A 22,135-nucleotide genomic window follows, 5' to 3' on the forward strand; every position below is an offset into this window, starting at 1 on the left:
ATGTAGAGAAAAAATTTATAAGGGGAGAAAATATCAGTGAGTAGTTTGTTCAGGAGAAAACTTTTTTCAATTTCATGGTAATGGAATTACATCAATTTGTCAGTAGATTTTGAAAATTTCTCCAAAAAATATCATAATTAGTGTGACTGAATGCTTCATTAGATATGATTGTTGAAGCATAGGAAGAAAAATGTGGAAGTATGGATAAAGTACAGAGATATTTAAGTTGTTTCATTTTAAATTTTCATTTGATATTGTAAAATTTTAGATAAATACAATGAATAGTCTTCCAACTTTAAAAGTGTGTACAACAAAAACGAGGAAAGTTATTGGAAAAGGGTTTTTTATTTCCATAAATTCAACAATCCGTCTGTACAGGAAACTTAAATTTTTGAGCATTTACTTAACTTTGAATTTTGCTGTTTTTGCCCTTCCCATACGGAATTGCCCTTCTTCTTTGTTAGCGCACCAGCTCTTCTCAACTTACCGGAAAGAAAGAAATATACTAAAGAAAGGAACCGCTCATCCATTTGTTTTGTCCGAGAGTGTATAAAGTGCTCACCATTTCGTGACATAGTATTAGCCCAGCAATATCCAAGGTTAACTTGTTGTAATAGACCAAATACTGGTAGTTCTTATCACCAAAATTTTTGTAGATATTCTTTTTTTTTTTTCTTTTTTCTTTTTTACAGTATAGCAAAATTATTTGTGTGAAAAAGAATCTGAACTTTTTCATGAATTAAACATATTGCTAAATGCTATAAAGTTCATCTCTTAGAATTTTTGTACATTGTATAATCAATGTTTCCATAGGGTATTTAATGATAAAGAGCATGTTGCTTTCAAAATATAATTCAATCAAGGTACACTGTGTATTTTGAGGAGATAACAGGTATGGGAGATTGTAAACAGCTTGAAGTTTAAAAATTTCAGCAGAAATATAGAATTTTAATATTTCAGATTTTTCTTCAAACTTGTAAGATGATAAGGTGCCTGATGACAAATTCCCTTCTATTTTGTGTCATGTGAATTCTGGCATCATTGAAAATGTGATTCAAAGACCTTTTCATTTTAGGTTCCAACATGGGTAATATTTGTATCATGGTTGTACATTCTGAATAAATCTTGTAATACATTTCACTTCTACTCTATTGCCAGACTCTTTCATTTACATGTACCTTGGTAAAAGCAATTCCCTTGTAACATCTGAGAATTATCAAACATGGTATGTGAGCACCACAGAATGAACATCTTGTCGGAAAGAACACACCCCTCTCGTTTGGTGCCCACTTTTTGCTGTGTGTGTGTGTGTGTGTGTGTGTGTGTGTATGTGTGTGTGTGTGTGTGTGCGTGTGCCCACTTTTTGCTCTGTGTGGGTGTGTGTGTGTGCGTGTGTGTGCGTGTGTGTGTGTGTGTATTTCGTTGCAAATAACCGGTGTTCTTTTTGTGAGCAATCGGTAGAAACATATACCGGTAAACATTTATTTTGGGATTGTGTGTATGTTAAGAATTTGTGGCAGGAAGTGATAGATAGGTTAGAGATGGCAGATCTTCGAAATATAGAGTGGAGAGATGCTCATTTTGGTGTTATGGGAAGGGATCCAAAAGTAACATTTTATAATACAATAATTTTTTATTTTGAAATATATCATTTTCAGATCTAGGTCAGAGGGAAAAATTCCTACTTTGGAGGAAATTTGTAAAAGAATAATAAGTTTTCGGGATGAAGAAAAAGAAATTGCTATAAAAAGAAATAAGTTGGGATTACATTTGCTGAAATGGGAAAATGTTTCTGAAACGAGAGCTTAAGTATTGTTTTGTTTTCTTTTTCTTTTTATTAGTACAGTGTAGTTATCAGTGGTGAAGGCAATATAATGTGTCATTGGCCGCGCGCGGGGAGGGATAAGTTTTTGGTGGTGTAAAAGTTATAGGATTTTGTCCGCAGCTAGGAGTTTGATGAGTTTTGTTTGGTGAACTTGAATGGGTATTTGGAGCGGTATTTGGGTGCGGGCGGACGATGCTTTTCTGCATACGGCCATTACACGCTTGTATGTTGTACGTATCAATCAACATTTGGAAGTCGTTTTCATTTATAGGAAGGAAGGTGGTATCGCTTCGGGTGTGTTTTGTGTGTGGGGTGTGTGTGTGTATGTGTGTTTTTGGTGTTGGTGTGTATGTGTGTGGGTGTTTGGGGTGTATGTGTGTGGTGGTTGTGGATGTATGTGTTTGGGGTTGTGGTGGGGGTGTGGGATAGGTTTGAGTGCATCGGGGTTGGTGGGGATGGGGATTTGATTTTCAATGAAATGATTTCATTCTAGTTTTGTATAACGATTTTTTTTTTTGCTTTTTTATGTATATACCCTTGTATATACCCTTATATACTCAATTTATAATCGAGTTGTTATGTTGAAGAGAGATGATTGGCAGTATAAGTATACCATAGTCAAAGATATATATATATATATATATATATATATATATTTTTTTTTTTTTGTACATGTCAATACTTTCTCGTGAAGAAATGGTCAGTAGGATTGATTTATAATCGAGTTGTTATGTTTGAAGGGTGATGATTGGCAGTATAAGTTGGTAATGGATTTGTCTTTTGAATGGCATTTGTACCATTTTTATGTTCATGTTACACCCAGAGAGGGTTGATTTATGATTGATTTGAATGAAATCAATAAAATATCATTGAAAAACAAAAAAAAAGTGTGTGTGTGTGTGTGTGTGTGTGTGTGTGCACGCATGTTTTAATGAGGACTGGATTTCCTCCAGATTGTAGTTGTCAACAAGTTTTATCTTTAGATATGCTGATAACCATGAAGTGTCATGACTAATGCAGTTACAAATGGAAACACTTTAAATTCAATATTCCAAATTGCTTAAAATCTAGACTGATATGCTGTAAGATCTGTTGCACCACTCTGCTGAAATGTTTCTATGTTTTATGAAATGTTCCAATAGTTACGTGATCCTTAACTTTGAGGATAAGCTTGTGGTGAAGTATGGGGTGCCAAGTGTCCCATGGTCTCTTTCGTCAAGAAATTGGTCATTTCGTCATGAATTGTTTTTTCATTGACAAGTGACAATGTAAGTTTCATCACGAAATGACAATTTTGTCAACAAAATAACACTTTTGTGATGAAAGAGACCATGCAACACTTGGCACCCATACCCAACTACGAGCTATCTTCAAATCCCTGGCTGACTGTAACTAGTACCTTATGCAACATTCTGTGAATGCAGTATCCCTCACCTGCCCACCTCCCCCCCCCCCCACAAAAAAAAAAAAAAAAAAAACGAAGAGAATTGCCTGTACACCAACATCCTTCCAGATTGTACAATAACATGCATACTAGCACACACACACACACACACACACACACACACACACTCATGGCATTCAAATACTGTATACGGCACATATTTAGTGAGTCTAACTTTTCGCGAATCGAGACTTCCCGACGATTTCGTGAGTGGTTAAATTCCTGAACATGGAGTATTGTACTGCATGGAGAAATGTATACATGTGTGTCACATTCATATCGGGATCAGAGTCATTATTTTTGCCTGTCTTTAATTTTGCGAATAGCACCCGACTCACAAAATTCACAAAAATAAAAACCTTGCGAAATATTCGGCAAATACAGTATCCTGCAACCAACATCCATACACTGCACTCAAGTTTGGCAGCATCACATTACCCACCTAGAGGGGAACCTTGTTATAACATGCTGCTTAGGACCACCGAAGTTTCCTCATGATATTGGGTATCTCATTATATCAAAGATTTTTTTTTTTTATATATATATAAAAGGAATGGGACCTGCAAAATTACTTCACTATATCAGGTACCTTGCTAAATTTGGCCTTGTTATAGCAAGGTTCCGCTGTAGTTGACAAGTATCACACAAGCCGGAATGCCTTTTTTTTAATCAAAATGATTGAAAATCTACTTCACCATCTTTTATTCTCTTCTTGGAATCACTTTCTTTCCATGTGACCGCTTCACCAAGCAAACAGGTTTGATGTCTAGGGCAACTGTCTGAGGCTGCCCGTACTTCACCGTGATCACAAAACAAGGGAGTTCCTATCACATACATGTACACTTCAAAGTTTGACAACATGGGAATATACATGCCTTCTTCAAGTGCACAAGAAGTAAAACTACTGTATAAGCCGTATGATTTGCAGGGTTCCCATTAAAAAACATTGCGCGCCAACCGCCAAAACCTAGAACTACCCCCATACAATCTATACAGAGGCAGAGCTGACTCCCTCATCCCACATTCTGTGCTTACCGTATTGCTCTCTGAGCCATGCTTTTCCATGAATTTGGCAATCAGTATTTTTCCCATGTTTTGACACATAAAAAAAACAGTCGCTTTTGAAAGGTGTGCAAGAAATATCTACAGATCAGCAAAATATATGACAGAGGAATTCATCGCAGCAAAGTATGTCGCAGTACAGGGCAACGCTTTACAAACACAACTCCTTTACGTAAAATCTGTACACTAAATTGGCAAAGAGATCTACTTGGCAGGGGGCACGGAACAGCTACACACGAGAGTGACTTAATCCAAGCAAACACTGTTGCCAAAAGAACAAATTCAGCAGGGATTTCTACCACTGAATTATAACAAGATTACAAGTGCACTTTGGCAGCATACTAGAGACTTATACCTGGTATCTTTGACCGACTGGAACTGATACAGTTGGGTTAATTCACTGTCAGATTTGGCTGTGACAGAGACCATTTGAGGATGGGGAAGCGGGAGGGGGTGGGGTACATCACAGTTCACATACAACCATGTATGTGATAACAAATTGGTCATCGCCAGCAACTGCTTGATAACAATCTCTCGCTGTACCTTTTTCTTTTAATCAAAAGTGGAACAAGAAATTCAATCCCATGGATGCCGAGTGTGCGATTTCGATTTTAAGAGGGTAGAAATGCTCTCAGTCAGCCAGTTGGAGATCCCTCTGCAATGCCGTGTTATTAAAGGAACTCATAGACTCCATCTACATTACTGCTTACACTCACCCTTAATTCTCGAGATTGAGTAGTCTGTGTACCAGCATGTACCAACATACAAACTGATAGCTGCCTTTTTTTTCCTCATCTGAAATGTACATTTATTTACAAGGTTCTTGACACAAGAATAAATAATTTTAGCCACAGCACACACCATGAAAAAGATGAGAAGATTAAAACTGACACTGAAATAATTCAAAAATTCTTGACTGGAAATTCATTTCACATATGGGATGAAATCCTAACCACATCTTATATGACAAATTACACAATTATTAACAACTAAAAAAAATGTTTTTCTTGCAATTCACCTCTTGATTTGTTACGGCAATGATGAACGACAGAGATTTCACTAAATTTTGAAGGACTGACCATACACAATCGAGCTTCATTTGCAAAACGTGGCAGTCTAAAAGAGCAACTGATGCATAGTGGTCTAATGTTACAACTTACGTGGCATTAAATCTGGGTATTTGTGCATACATACATGTGTATTTAGGTGTAGGTTCACATCGTATACATAATTCATCCCTGTGCATTCTTGAGGCACTGGACATGTAAGTCGCGGGCAACAGGACAACATGAAAGGGATGTGTGAGAAATGTCTGTGATTTCATCTCAAGGGTTGTTTGACCTACAAATTACAAATTAGTATTCCGATACTACTGGAGCATGGAAATCATTAATTTTGGTTGGAATACTGGATGGATTGCAATAAAGGCCAAATACCACCATTGTGCAGATTTGATGCTATCTTGAAGAACTGATGTAAGTTCTCAACAAATACGCTGAAGGGGCATAATTTTTTATGTGATACAAGAACATAAATCAAGTCCATTGTTTCAATTTGAACATGTGTTATCACTACTTCAGCAACACTCTCGGCGACAGATGTCAATGTAGAATTGCAACCAAAAAAATGGTTAGAAATAAGAAGAAGAAGAAGAAAAAAGAACACAGAACAAACATGATAAAACATTACAGTTTTTTTTTTTTTTACAGTATTTTTGTCCAACTCTTATTACACTTTCCCCGGGAGGTGGCAAGTTCAGCAGTTGTGTTTGGTTAGAGCACACAGCATATAAATTCACAGATACCTTAGTCTGAAAACTCACTGATTTTAAAGTGTCGGCTACTCACACAAGAACTTTCAGTTCAGAGAAAAAATATTATTTGTCTACATTTTAAGAAATTCAGGATATAACTCCAAAAACTTTCACAGAGAAAGCACTTGCATGAAAAAGCACATAAAAACCTGGATGTGATATTTTATGTGAGATTTAAATTAAAAAGGAACAGAGCTTAGAACCTTTCTTACCAACCATTCAACATCTGTGACTCTAGTGGGCAATTATCATTTCCAAGCCGGGTAATTGTTTTGCCCATTTCATTCTTTTCAGTGAGCTCTACTCAACCAATGGTGGTAAACATGGTTCAGCCAATTGAGATAAATTTTTTCACATCAGCAAAGAGCCCTTAACAGGCACTAACTAACAGGGAACCATTGACAATACAATCTATTATTACTTGGCATCGTTGCTTTAGGCAACAAATAAAAATACAGAAATGGAAGATGTCATATATACAAACTCGATAAACTGATATCGTTTTGCACGCGATTTGACACACTACACCTTTTTACTATCTCGAAAAGGAGCTGTTTTAATGTGTGTGTATAACCATGCAATATTTCAAACCAGCAAATATAATTTAGATTGCACGTTGTCTAAAAAAGACTTATAGGCAGCTTAGCCTCTTTTCCAGGAAACAAGATTTAAATGTTTCAGGTGTATATACATATAAATACATCTGAAATAATTAAATCTTATATCAATATATCAATATATAAATCCTTTCTCTATGCCTGCCTACTGGAATGTCCATTCTAACCAATCACAACTGCCCCGTCACCGGGCAGACGTCCCTCCCGGGGATCTGTCGTGCCCTTTGTCGTGCCCTTTGTCGCGTGACCGGGAGCGTGACCTGCTGAAGGACTTCTCGTGGTCGCTGTAGGAGCTGTCGGAGTGTGCTGGGCTACCGCCGGGCCGCTCGTAGGGGACCGGCAACTTGCGGGCACTGCCGAGGAAGAGACCAATTCAGAAGAGGGTAAAGTGTCAGCATGCAAAACATGCACAGATACAACAACTGTCGCAATGGCTATGTGTGACTATGGCACTTGCCCAATGGCCCCAGGGGAAATTGTTTCACAAGCAAAACTGGACAGAAGCAAATCTGGAAAGACTACTGAATCCCAGAATAGTAATGCATGAACTGCACAAATGTTGGCATTGGTTTGGGAGGCAAGCACTCTCCAAATAACAATGCTCCATATCATTTTTTCTGTTAGGATTCAATATCCATACAAATTGGTTACTCTGGAATAAAGTCCGACTATAAATGCCAGCACAAATGGAGAAATGCTCTACGAGAATTAGATAACACCACTGTCTTACTCTCTAAAATCAATAATAAAGTACATCAAAATTCTTTATGAAAATGGATTTACTCTACGCATACTTTTTGGCCTCTGCTATTTCATAATCCCATGATTTTGCTTGTTGGTGGCATTGTAAGATTGGTGCTATATAGGCGTAAAAATTAATTTTGAATACCTGGCTGGCACATTTTGAATTGAAAAGTAGAGTGACTTAAAAAGTTCACATAGAAACAAGCTCAAGAATATAACTCAAAATGGAAAATTGTGCCACACTTTATCATAGAGATGTGTGTTCCTTTGTTGACAATTTGGATCATAAAAATATATTTATCAAGCTTCAGTGTATCTCAAGTTTTTGAGCTGAATTCAATACCAAGCCGTTGCTAAAGCAAACACTACACCAAAGGGTACTTATGGGTCTATTTGGACTAATTTGATGCCATGTCTCTCATGTAGAGGTATATATTGTATGCATTGACTGAATGCTTCTTTTTCTCAGAACTTAAACAAACTTCTACTGGCAGGCACGGATGACTGGAAGCACATCTTGTTGATTGTCAAGCAAAAGAAATTTTGACAGGAAGGCATTTTTATTCTTGGGGGAGGTATTAGTATCAAGCACTATGATGTTAATCATTTACTATGACAGATGCCTACAGGGAAACTGTTCATCCAGAGCTAATGAACCATGCCATCATTTGTCTCAACTACTTAGTACATTATGTCGCACTACAAAGTCATCTTTGTGGAAAATCTGTGATGAACACTGAATTGAATTGAATTGAATTGAATTCTGTAGCTCGCTGATGGTTAAGTAGGGTGAGTGGCGAGTTAAGGGCGTTTGAAGTACTCGACAAACACAAAGCAGTTAGTGTTGCCTCACACTCTTTCCACGTCAAACACACAAGCCATAGCACTGAGTCGATGACACACACACACACACATTGCACCTAGCCTGCCACCCTACTTACACGTGTATGTCTACACTGAAATTCGTGCACAAGTTTTGTTACATGCTCCAAAGGAACTCTGAACATCAACAGTACAAATTACCAATTTGAATCAAAATTGCTCTCAAAGTTATGGTGACCAACTACGGTATGCATGCTCCCCACCCCCCCCCCCCCAAAAAAAAAAACCCAAACAAACAAAAACAAATAATAATGATTTGTCACTTGGGGAAAGAACATGCACTTGAATATCTGAATATCATCGTTTGAGAATGATAATGGTGTCAAGGTGCCTCAAATACAATGGCTTTAGTGGCAACTTAGTGCCCTTATCATTCTCAACCTCAAACGATGTAGATTTTTAGAATATTTTCTCATATATGTATTTCAAATCCACGTAGCCTGAATTTATGCAAACTAACGTTCATGCCAATAAATATTGTGCATCCTATAAATGAATCTAGTCCTTTCTGTTGCTGTTATTTTCATTAAAACATGCACATTTTTGTGTTCTAGGGGGGCAGGCATAGACAAGAGTTGCATGAAGTTATCACTTTATGGCAAATGATTGCTTGAAAAGGTAAGCGGATGAGATATTAAGGGATGAACACTCTCTATGTTATGCTACGTGGTGACTCCAGTCAGATTTAGTCAAAATATGTAATAAACGACAAGCACGATTTGAATTCAATGCACGGCTGGCAGACACACAGACACAAAGCTGTCAGAATTCCTCCAACATTCACTGTATGTCTGGCCGTCCCCTGGCAATCGTTAAGAATGCTACAGCAAAGTCAGTGGGTGCAGTTTAGAGTGGGTAAGGCAAAGAGTTACACACACGTCCAAACTCCAAACAGCCAAACGCTGGTCAGAGTTTTACTCAAACACTATTAGGCTCCCCACTTGGTTTCCATGATTCAAAGGCAGTCAATCTACTCAACCATGTGTGCTCTCTATCCTATATCAATCAATAGCCAAAAAGAAGAAGAAGAAGAAAAAAAAAAAAAAAGGACACAGCAAGCAAAAGAAATGGAACAAAATTAAGAAAGTGCTGTGTATCACATTAATATCCCAGTGCAGTATGACATGCTGGCACAGTAATAATCAATCCCTTATGAAAGGTGACAAAGAAAAGGGTTCTAGGCTTCTTTGCTCGATTTTATTCACTGGGGGAAAAAACTATATATATATATATATATATATATATATATAATTTTATTTATTTATTTATTTATTTTATTTTATTTATATATATATTTTTTTTTTTTTGCATGGAGAACACAAAAATCATGTCAAATAGCTCCATTTCACTTAACTCATCCTCCAAGTTGATAACAAAATCTTCCCCACCTCCCCCCCCCCAAACAAAAATATTTAAAAAAATGATAAACACATTAAAAAAGAGTAAAAATCACCAGAATACTGTCAAAATCCTTTCCTTTTCAAAATCCGAATTCTACAATAAAAAACAATGTAAACAAACAAACAAACTGAAACTCACACATGTTTGTTGAAACAGCAAATCTAATACATAAATGCTTCAAGCATGTTATGGTTAGGCTACTTTATGGCTTCCATTACTTGTTCTTTTCTGAAAAGTACACAAATATGCACTATATCATGAATTTCAAGACCATTTCATTGATACTTCTTGGTACAATGGCAAGCATTATGTGAGCCCCACAAAGTTGTTAAATGACTGGCAAAGGATACACTCATTGTTTATGTGCTCTCCAAGTATCAAAACATACAGTACATAATTGACTGGTTGTTGAAAGTGCACTTTATAGCAATCACATGGTGTGGAGTTATACCGTCACCATCCCGCATACAATAGGACATGACGTGAGCATTTTATTTGGTAGCCACCTGCACTGAAGAAATGTCATTAGCGATGTAACACTCATTGCATATTAGTATGGTGTGTCTAACACATCATTTAACGGCATTAGTACATTTTTGATTGGCAGTGAAACGTAGTCTGCTGATGGTGTAGAGTTAGCTGCAGAGTGAAAGGTTATGGAGTTAGTTGGATAACAGCAATAGAAACGACGAAGGTGTAACACACATTCTGCAGAGCCTGATGAGTGGGAGAAATGTGTATCAAACAGCTGTTTAACAGTGAGAACACAGTATTAATCTATCAACTTCCATGACCTGGCTTCTCCATCACTCACATTCACAGTCAAATCAATGATGTTGAATTCTGGGTTACCACGACAATGGGGACTTGGCCCTATCCATAACAAGTTACACTCAATCAACTATAATAAGGGTATAGTGAACACAAAACAAACAAATATTGGTATCATATCTATACATCTACACACAGACGGGACACATGGACATACAATCTGCAAAAGATGACATGAAGAAACACAGAATTGGCGAAAGGAGGCAAGATAAAGAAATTTGGACAGGATGACACTTTTAAAGTAGGACCGAGAGAAGTGGAACAGAAAGGAGGACTATGACAGCAGATGGGGGAAAGATAAGTCTTGAGAAGATGTGAAGTTATTAAAACAGGAGTAAATTTTGTCAAATCGATGGAATGTCTCCCTATTCAAAAGATGTTATTTTTTTAGTTTGGCTTTTTTCTTCTTTGCCACACATTCGTAAATTTAATATAAGGCAGTTAATAAGCAGGAGTTTCATCCTAATCTTTCTTCACCACAGACTACATGAAATGTTTTGGTTAGGAGAACTTGTTTCACTAATTGTGGGATGTGATGTGTTAAAATACATGCATACTCTATGGAGGGAGTGGAAATACCCAGATGACCCCAAAACATTGACATTGGCAGAATTTCTCACATATAACATATAGAACAACGCTCCCTACACATATAACACACACACACACTCCCACACTCATGCACAGATACACATTTGAGCATCAACAACATCAGATAACGGCAGTTAGATGACAGTCATATAACATGGTGTTAACATGCAATGTAGTACAGACATGCTCTGTGAGATATTTACTACAGCATGCTGTCTACGTCCTTGTACGCCAAGTGTACTTACGCTATCTACAAAACACGACATTGACATGCAAGCATGCGGAGATAAACAGAAAGGTATGTACCATGCATGCAAACAAATAACTTTTTTTTTTTGATGGATATAATCAAAATCACGCATGTAAAATAAGGACAAATGTACATGCAAAACCATAAATGAAAGCATGAATAAACAAAAATAGCATGCAGGTAAATTTTACAAACCACCATCACAATCACAACATCAAAATGGAAAACTTGCGATGAAGTACAGAAAATTGCAATAATCACATTTATGCCACGACATGCTGATGACGCATTTCACGGATGAAACATTTCTGATTTGTAAGCCTGCGTCTTTCATCTTGCTCACTGCATGGACAGACTTCTCACAAAATTACACTGGCAAAGGCTTTCCTGTGAATGCTGTAATTAGTTTCACACTATCATCAGCATACTAGGATTTTGGTGATGTTAAAAGTTTGATAATAAATACTGGTAGAGACCCATTTTCTCACCTTTTAGATGAATTATTATACCTTTTCAGAATAAAGGCAAATAAATGGAAGTACATTTTGATGAAGACTTGGAATCAAATCTAAAACTTAAGATCTTGTGTGATATGCATCCCACAAAAAATATGTCCATGCAGTCACTGCAAAATGGGAGACACAGTCCCAATACAATTCTGTCAAACAAAGCTCAACTCAGATGGACTTTAACGAAAGAAATGAAATACATGCACAATACTCTGTGGTAGGCAGCTCAATGTGCCTTTGACCATGCCTGTGGCATTATCAAGTATCTATTTATGTGATCTATTGCATCAATCACTTATGATGACGGACCAAAATTGATATCTTGAAATTAGCAGTTTTTGGGTACAATCAACTGCATATGTTGTGCAAATGGCTAACAGGGGTGGACGAACAAATGTCTTCTTAAACAGTCTGTAATTTTGGTAGTTTCTAAGCATTGCAATGTCAATATCACAATGAAAGTGAAATGTCAAAGCGGATAGCAACAGGGCCTTGAGCACAGACCAAGAGCTTCAGTTTGAATAAAAGAGTTCGGCCCTGTATATGCCTTCTGGCAAATGCACAATGGAGCATTAGTTTTTCTGCTTATAGCAAATCATTGTGCAGTGGTTTCTGTGCACTGGCAAATTCACCAACCCTGCTCCACTGCAGTATCACATTGTCATGATCAAAAGGCACATTGTCCTACATAAGGTGTAGCATGCAACAAATGATGTCTTATTACGCAGGATGACAAATTCCCTCTTTGCAAATCGTATCATGCAAGAAGCAGAGTGCATGGATGAAGAAATAGTGACAGTGACCTCTTGACCCAGTTTGATTTCACCTTCTTTTTTCTTTTTTTTTCACACAGCAGTATAGCACTTGATTGCCAAAAAAAAAAAAAAAAAAAAAAAAGAAAGAAATGACAGCACTTTGTAATTTGGACATAATAGAAATTTGGCATTTTGTGCCTTTGTTCTACTTCACAAGTCAGAAAGAACACTACCACAGGTCAGTGAGCTATGAAATGCACACATCAGTCTATCCCCCTTTATTCTGGGGATAAAATGAAATACAGTGTATGGTAGAGTATAATCAGCGGGAAAGAATACAGCAGCAGCTTACCCGTCTATCAAATCACGCACATCACATGCGAATAAGCATCTATTCTTGTGTTAATATTCAACAATATTGATTAGTTAGCATGCCATCAGGGAAATCTATACTTTAAAAAATGCATGTGACATGTAACATACATGAAAAAAAAAAGTAAAAACTAAAAGTGTATAGAATCAACTCAAGATTCTAACTATATGTAAAACTAGACATATTCATGGGGTAGTGTCAGATAAATGTCTATGAATCGGTATGGATGGGTGAAGTCCATGTGTGTGTGTGTATACATCCAAATCAGAGGGTTCATATCTCATTGAGATTGTGTGAAATGACACAATGTCACATGACACAAAGAAAGACAACAGAGAAAAGACTGAATGAGTGCTTGAAAGGCGTGTGATATGTGGCTGTATATTTGTCTCTGATCTAAAATGCTCTGTGACCGCATGCCCCTTGTCGTTGCCTTTTCCCTGCTAAACAGGTTTAAACAAATCATGCCACCTTGCAAAGAGAACACTGAATTTTGATATACCCACCACCCAAGAACAAGACTAAACCGCCACTAAACAGTTACCACTCTGACCCATGACAATGAAGAGCTAAAAACATTTCTGAAAAGGGGTGGGGCAAAACGAGAAAGAGAGGGCACGGGTACATCTGCACATTCTTTTCACATTCTCACACTTTTTACCAAAAGTATTCCCACACAACTGTCATCCCCTTTGGCCTACCACTTCCAAGTGCAAACTCTAACAACTGTAAATGGAAATATCTTGACCAATGAGCAGGAATCCCTTGGCACGTGTCTACGTAATGTCTAGATGTGAACGGGTTCATGGATGCTTCACTGCATCACCTGATCTGTGAATGAATCTTGTATCTATAACGGAGATGGGATACATGTGTGGTGGCTGGTGATGAAAATATCTCTGGTCAATTGTAAGGAAGATTTATTGTGTGTATATACTGCTTCGTGTACGTGACTTTCATAAGGAGCAAAAATGCATTTTCCAAGCCTGACTTGGTTATACGGTGACAGCAAACTTGAAACAAAAACAAACTAACAAAGCAGAAGAGTAGTTAAGATATCTGAAGATCATATTTGTTTTGTTTGTTTTTGTTTTTGTTTTTTTGAACAGAAGTATTCTAATCAGGCTATGTCCTGCTTGTTCTTTCTTGATTGCATACTTCAGTTTGATCCTTCAAGCTAATAATTTTTTTTTTCTTCTAGAATAAATGCAGACACAAACAATAACTCAAAGCCAGCTGAAGAAGGCATCTTTTGCTTGTTCAACCAGAATAGACGTGTGTGTATAACATGGTGAAATGTTAAGCAGTGTTAATCTGCAGCAAAGATGCTCTGCTTCTAGCGACATAGCTTTCACCACAAAGCTTGGGCTACAAAACAACCAAGATGATGTCTCAATACTGCACATTCATCTTGAATCATCTTCCTATCAGCTGGGAGTGCATACATGTAGCAGAAAACTTCAGTTATGTGACTTTTGATTTGCAATGTACCAAAATACAAACTATTCTCTTCTTTTGTTTGTTTGTTTGTTTGTTTGTTTGGTTTTTTTTAAGATGAATCACTTTGGATTGTAAAGCAGAATCAATTCCAGAATTTTTGTGATCAAAACCATATCTAAAAATTTTTCATTTCCTCGCTACAATAGTCAGCATAATTGGTTGCTGAGTAGCACAAACTTTGGGGAAAAGCAATCAACTTTCTTTGAAGTTAGAGAGCTAGGAACTCTGCAGGCAGTAAATGCAGCATTCTTTGGCATTCCTGTGAGACTAGGTAAAAAACAAAAAATGAACAGAAAATATGAACTGTGGTTAGTAGTAGTGACTTAAACAGACAAAAACTTTAAAGCATCCCCTACACTTTTGGAAGGCGATTGACATCTTCATGTTTCATCGGCGGTAGTAGTGGCGGTCACGGTCCCGTGACCGCGACCGAGACCGGCTGCGATCCCTGCTGTCGTCGCGTCGCCGTCGACGGTCATCATCGTAGTAGCCACGATCTCTGCTAGTCGATCTCCTACTGCTACAGAGAGAACGTTTATTTACCAGGAGAGAAGGGAAGAGGGGTAACCCAGCATACAACATACACCATTGTAAATCACTATACCTGTGGAGGAATCTGACTGAATTTTCTCTTTATAATCTTCTACCTTTTCTCATTTTGTTTTGTGTTTGTATGTGTGTGTGAGACAGAGAGAGATAGAAGAGAGACGAACAACAGAACTCTCCCAAAACGAGATCACTTGTATGCTGGGCCTAAGTTCCCCGCAAAACCTTCACCACACTAACAGGTACATATATATATATATATCGTCGCTGGGGTGACAAGACCTTGTATCTGCAATTTTGGTGAAAATGACTTTTTTGGATTAATGGTCAAATAATGGGTAAAGTGATGTCCTGTCCAAATCCCAACTGTCTTACTCCAAAAATGAAGCCACCACGGCATGTCAAAGGAAAGGCTATCCCATTCGCCACAGTGCTTTGGCTGCCATGTTTTTTGGCTCTCCTGAACATTTGACATTTTGTAGATACGAGGTCTTGTCACCCCAGCGACGATATATATCTTACTTGTAGTATGTATAACAAAACTCAGCAGAGTAATGGACAAATTTCATATTGTACTCAGACAGGCCTGCTGTTATTTATTTTTTAAATCACTGTAGGGAGATTCTGACGAGCACTGAGAGAGATACAAGGTGTATTATGTGCATCTCAATTGGGCAAACTAATCCTCAAATATGGGAGGCTTTCATATCCAATTATCAGAGCATGAAGAGAAAGTTCAGCTTTCAGGGGGACCTCCCACAAAATTAGGGAATTTTGGCAGTTTTGTATAGATGCATGACTTTCTACCACCTCATCCAACAGTTATTGGTTCACATATTGCCAATGTGTTGGCCTGTGCATATTTCATACAAATAGGTGTTGCCATATTGGGTGTGTTCAGGCAAGCTGATCAATTGTCACATCTGGCCTTTTGAGTACCTCATAGAATTAGTCCATCTATGCTGAGAATAATCAGTGGAAACATAGATACTGGAATGCATTGAATAATAATGTAAAATGCTGCGGAAAAGAAATAACCAAGGAATTTTCATGACTTATCACAAGCAAGCAACATCATAAAAGAACAATCACAAGCTTTCATATACGTACATATGAATACATGCCTATCTATATCACATAGCTACATCTACCGATTCTAGAGCGGTACAGATCACAGGTACGTCTATCGAACATGGAACAAGATTGCTAACTGCCACACACATCACAAAGTACTTACAGACACTTGACAATGAGCAGACAACCATCATGCATCATAACCGCACACAATCATGCCATTAACGTCTACATCACGGTACATTCAATACACAAACATTGGTCAAGGCAATTTGAAACAACAATCTCTGTGAGGGAAATCCACAAAGTTCATTACAAAGGCCTAACATACGGTGACATGTTATCACAATGTCTGGCAAAGATTATCCTGCTGTTAAAACTGTGGTGCATTACCACTTTCAAACCGGTGCATCTATAAACACACACACATACACACACACACACACACATACAAACTACACAAATACAAACTTGTGTTGTGCTCACACTGCGGTGATGCTACCATTGTTCTCTGCAAACAAAAGTGTAACACTCGGTGCGCTCGTCCTGGCTTCAACCCAACGATCTCATCTCCGCTCAGAGCCATACACTGTCTGCTGTGCCTCGTTGATCGTATCAGACAAATTTACTTCCCACTCGGGTCACTGAATATCACCTCTAATTGTTCAAATCCTCCATCCACCTTATGTTGTGTTATATTTTGATATACTACAGTGTAGCTAAATTTGTATTTTTAAAAAATGGCTTTGTGATTTTGCGCAGCTGAGATCGATGGGTTGACTATATCATCGTACCGCAAGCAAAGATTGATACCACTGCAAAACAACGCTGTTACAAATACCAATAACAAGTGCTTATACTTCTTAATTCGTTCCTGTAATAAAATTTGGTAATGTCATGTCATAGATTTATCACACAGTTCATTCTGCTTTCTTCAACAAATTTAGCTAGGTATGCACACAACAGGTTCCATACGACTCAATTGAGGTGATGTAGGGAAGATTGCCTTCACTGCTGGTTAACCACACCTTTGCCGAAATGAATACAAATTCAATAAAGAATATGTCCCAAAAAAAACGTCAAAATGACAGGCTGCATGTTCATAAAAATTGTCACACTATTTTGTTGAGTCAATGACTTGGGCGTGCTGAGAATGACCTTCATCTCAGTCGGTTTAACATGATCTAAGTAATAATTTAAATTCTACTGTCTGAAAAGCATCATGCCATCCACTTCTCAACAACCCGTCCTTGAGTGCACACCCAGCTAAACATCTCAACATCACAACTGAGGAGAGAATGCAACGTGGTCCTGGATGCCCAAAGGCATCGGGTCAGACCTTCATCTGGGACCCCGACGCCGGTCTTGGACCACTAACCTGGTGATTCTCCGGCGGTCCAGGAAGCTGGGCGAGTCGCGCCGCTTGCGGATCGGCGAGAAGTTCTTCTCCTTAGTCTTGGAGCTGGGGCTCTTGCTGCGGGACTGGCGGCGCTGGTAGGGGGAGTAGCTCAGGGAACGGGAACGGGACCGTCGCCTCTCCTTGGAGTAGCTGCGGGACCTAGTATGTTGCAAGAGGAAAAGATGGTTATAGTAGTAGTTAACATTCCTCCTCATGTCTACTGTATATGACTGGGATTCAAACTAGGCTTGTTCCATTATCTGCACTGCAGTCCACACAGCACAGTCTATATGGCTGCTTCATATTTCATTATATTTTTAACAGGCTTTCCAAGAGTAACATAGTTTATGCACATACTGGTACTTTAATTATATACACTATAGTTATAGTTTTAATAATAGGGAGCTTTAGATTCTGATGCGCGGACGTTTGAGACAACGAGTGCATTGGACGTTCTCCTCTCCCCTGCGTCGCGTTGAAAAGTAGCTTTAGATTACGCTGGGAAGCAGCGTATAAAAAACAAAATGGCGCCCCCATATGGTCGGTGCATGAAGTAGTTCTCTACGTTGCAAACTGTGCGGACGTAAATATAGCCCAGTACGCGTAGTGAAAAACTCAGGTGACGCAAGCTAAAAACAGATTGACTTGACAGGCGCTTCTGCACATGCTCAGAACATGTTTTTTTTTCCCTCTGAACGTGCGCCGTCAAAATCTAAAGCTCCCTAATATCTTTTAATTTTTGTTGATTCTAAAAATGATGCCTTATCACTACATTGAAAGTGGAATGGTAAAACAGTGTACTACAAAAATTCAGAAGAGCACTCCTGTGAGAAAGTCGAAACTTTTCATTTAGACCACATAAGCAAATTAACCTTGTTACTGAGCAGTTACGGTACTGCAATGAAAACTCACCTATTCCTGCTCCTTGATCTCGAGTGTCGATGTGAGCGCCTCTCCGGGGACCTGGAATAGCTCCTGGACCTGTCCGAGTCGTGGGAGTAGGACCGCCTGCTTCCGCTCTTCTTGCTGGACCGGGAGCTCTCGTCCTTCTTGTGGTGGCGCTTGGAATCTGGGGAGCGTGAGTGGTGGGAGCGCCGACTCCTCTCCGGTGAAGACCTGAAAAATGAAGCGATTAATTTTACTGTGTGTCAATATTGCTAACAGCACAAAGGTGAAATCAACATTCTTGCTGTAAATCAGAACTTGGATTTGACTATTCTTGGATCTCCAGACCCATAGGTCACCGTCCTTACTTTCTTTCCATTTTGACATTCATCAATAATTCTAGTTTGTTCTTTCTCCATCTATAATACCTATAGTTTGCCAAAACTACTCCCCCCCTCAAAAAAAAAAAAACAAACAACAACAAGAACTACATAACAAATTAAAGCTTATCGAAATGAATTTTCTTTTGCTACAAGTAAAAATGCATCAAGGGGTATGTGAATCAAACAATGGCTAAAGCAATCAAGCAACATTTTTTTTTTTTCACCAAGGCCAACGTCAGTCAGGCATGAACAAACAAAGAAGGAAACCACTTACGACAGTGACTGCAGCAGCATTCACAGACATGGCTTATGATTCACAAAATATACCATACTGCTTTTTCACCAGCAAGGTTTCAGGATGCAGTCTTCCTCTAAACCGCAAATCAAGAATGGCAGAAACTGAAATACTTTCCACAAATGTTTCCATACAGAAGCAGGGCTGCACACAACCCATTTTTTCTACTGGTCCAACCTGTCTGTCGGACCAGTAGGTACCCAGTTTTTATACTTTCTACAATTTCCTGAAAAAAGTTACTGAGCTGACAGTGATTTAAACTGGTCAGAGACCGTCACATCAGCACCGGTGTGCAGCAATGCAGAAGTATCAAGAAGAAAAAGAAGAAGTACAAGAAAGAGAAGGAGAGGAAGAAGGAGAAGGAAAAGAAGGAGGAGGAGGAGGAGGAGGAGAAGAAGAAGAAGACGTAGAAGAAGAAGAAGAAGAAGAAGAAGAAGAAGAAGAAGAAGAAGTAGAAGAAGAAGAAGAAGAAGAAGAAGAAGAAGAAGAAGAAGAAGAAGTAGAAGAAGAAGTAGAAGAAGAAAGAAAGAAAGAAACAGTTAAACAATTTTTCGCCAGTAAGATTGAACGAAGTCCTTGCTTACCCAGCAGACTCTCCCCCCGAGTCAGAGTCGCTGTCATCCCTGGTCCGGTGGCGGTGGCTGCGCTTGCTGCTGTGATGCTTCTCAGACTTGTCCCTGCTGCTACTGTGATCATGGTAATGGAGGGGCAGCAAGAAAAAATTGCACTACGGTAATCACTTTCTTCTTGCTGTTGCTAGTTTACATGATTCAAAATAAGGGGTTTCCCATGCTTACTGTAAAAGTGGAAATTTGCATTTTCAAACACTTCGTGTGACACAAAACTAGCACAAATATAAAAACACGCAAATATTTTTGCTCACTGTAACACTACTTCATATTTTGATTCCGCAGGATTTAAAACAAGTGAAATTCATCTTATCAGGCCCAGCACAAAAATGTCCCCTATTACAGTAATCAATTTGACAAATTACCATATTTTCTTAGAGTGCTTTGACCCTTTTTGTGCCAGGTACTATGAAAAACGATGCACAGTGCTATGGGGTTTTCAGTGCCAATCAGTATCTAAAGCACTGCACTGCTTTGACTGTAAAATTCACGTGCAATTCTTCCATAAAGAGCAATTCAATAAATGACACTACTCTAGAAGAAGATATCACATTGTATCATGTATTGAGTTCTAGTGACATCTATAGGGATGTAACTCATAATTATGTACAAGGCAATGGGAATCCAAAGTATCCCATAAAATTTCTTCCGTTTTTCTTGAATGTCTGAGTGCAATTGCCAAGTTGCACCAGAAGTAACATTTTGTCCAGCAATTGAACAGAAACAAACTTAGTTGATAGCCCCCCAGATTATACTACAGTAAATTCTCTCATTCCTCTCCTCTCCCCACTTTCATGAATGAGACCATAATATTTCACACACACACACACTTTTGATGTTGACCATAAAATTACAGTAAACATTCAAAATACACATTACCTTTTTTTCACACTAACCAAGATTATTACATAGATATAAATTCATACTTATCAGAAATAACCATTAAAACATTTGATTACATCAGTAACGAATGAAACCACAACATACCACTACTCTCCACAAATAAATCAACAAATGTCAGCCATGTTACCACTGACATCACATCACACTTTGATCAGCTTTCTACAAAAGTATCACTCACCTCTTATGACTACTCTTCTTCTCTTTCCTGCATAACAATGTGACAGAAGGGACACAAGGAAAGTGAACAAAAATAGTTAGATACAAAATTAAAGTAAACAATGATCTGTAACAGAGCAGAGTTTTCTAATAATATTTGAACTGAGCTACGAAGTGTTTGCATGAAAAGTGTAGAAGTCATGATCCTACACGTAGCTGAGTTTTGAGCATGAATTACAGAAATCAAGTCAGCCTTCAGTAATGGGTTAGCGCAGATGATGAGCCGATACACACGGATGAGAAAGAAAGAAACACAAAACAAAAACATAAAAACACTACAATTAAACTACAAAGCAACTGGAGTGGAATCTAAGACAGCTGCAATGAAGTTCAGAATGTTCACAGCAGTGAGACCATAAAGCCTTTTACCAATTCAAAATGTGAAATGTTCAGTCTCAACAGACATATTCCAGTTGATGTTTGATTCTGAAGGAAATATGCATGGCAGTACATGTTTGGCACAACAACACAGTAATCAGCCTTGTAACAGGCTAAGGTTTCCTGGGCTATGTAGTAGCATAGCTACCATGGACCATGGCTCAGGGTTAGTCTTGTTTCCCACGCTGAAGGTACTGCAAAGGTTAGAGCTTAAATCTTGTTATATGAGATGGAGGTTGCTGTAATTCCTGAATTATTTAATTATAAAGTTACTATAACTTCTGGAATGTGCATTTATAAATTTCTACATTTCTAAAACAAATTTCTAAAAAAAAAAAAAAAAAAAAAAAAATTACATTTGGTGCCTATTGTGTTAACGTTCCTATACCCTAGTAGGCACCATTTCCCAAGTTTCAAGATGGATATTTAGCATCAAATAATCTAGACTTTTAATTATATACATTATGAATTTATCCTGAGCCAGAATTATCATGGCATCTTTAACAAGGACCCTCTATTCTACCACACAAGCAACTCTCATCATGAAAAAACTGGAAATGTACTTTTGATATAAGTCATCTTGAAAGTAAACATTCAGATGACAAAACTGGAGCTACATTGTATGGTATGGAGGAAAGTTATTGAGAGGACAGATCATGAGGAATTGCAAGCATTTCTACAATTTAAAGATGAGTATTCTTTCCGTGGCAGCAGAAAATTTTCCAGCTCTTTAAAAGTGTTTATGTACCAATATGACTGCCTACCGCCTACTTTTTAAAATGGTTTACGCTGCTTTTAGCATTTAAAAATGAAAAAAGAAAAGTCAGCTA

General features: G+C 38.1%; 1 protein-coding gene across 3 annotated transcripts in view; it reads right to left on the reverse strand.

Annotated features, from left to right (window-relative positions):
* Window positions 1-3,910: 3,910 nt before the first annotated feature.
* LOC140227535 (uncharacterized) overlaps window positions 3,911-22,135 on the reverse strand; it is a 45,487-nt gene continuing 27,262 nt past the window's right edge. Inside the window, exons 7-12 of one of the 3 annotated variants that reach the window (XM_072307940.1) lie at window positions 20,890-20,916; window positions 19,764-19,865; window positions 18,529-18,732; window positions 17,596-17,775; window positions 14,954-15,117; window positions 6,978-7,114 (exon numbers count right to left, since the gene is read on the reverse strand). In XM_072307940.1, the coding sequence (XP_072164041.1) occupies window positions 14,985-15,117; window positions 17,596-17,775; window positions 18,529-18,732; window positions 19,764-19,865; window positions 20,890-20,916 (646 nt within the window). In that variant the 3' untranslated portion in view covers window positions 6,978-7,114; window positions 14,954-14,984. Of the gene's footprint in view, window positions 7,115-14,953; window positions 15,118-17,595; window positions 17,776-18,528; window positions 18,733-19,763; window positions 19,866-20,889; window positions 20,917-22,135 lie in introns of all 3 variants that reach the window. The other 2 variants (XM_072307939.1, XM_072307938.1) reach the window with 2 other exon arrangements.

The sequence above is a fragment of the Diadema setosum genome, chromosome 4, assembly GCF_964275005.1.
Source record: "Diadema setosum chromosome 4, eeDiaSeto1, whole genome shotgun sequence".
NCBI lineage: Eukaryota > Metazoa > Echinodermata > Echinoidea > Diadematoida > Diadematidae > Diadema > Diadema setosum.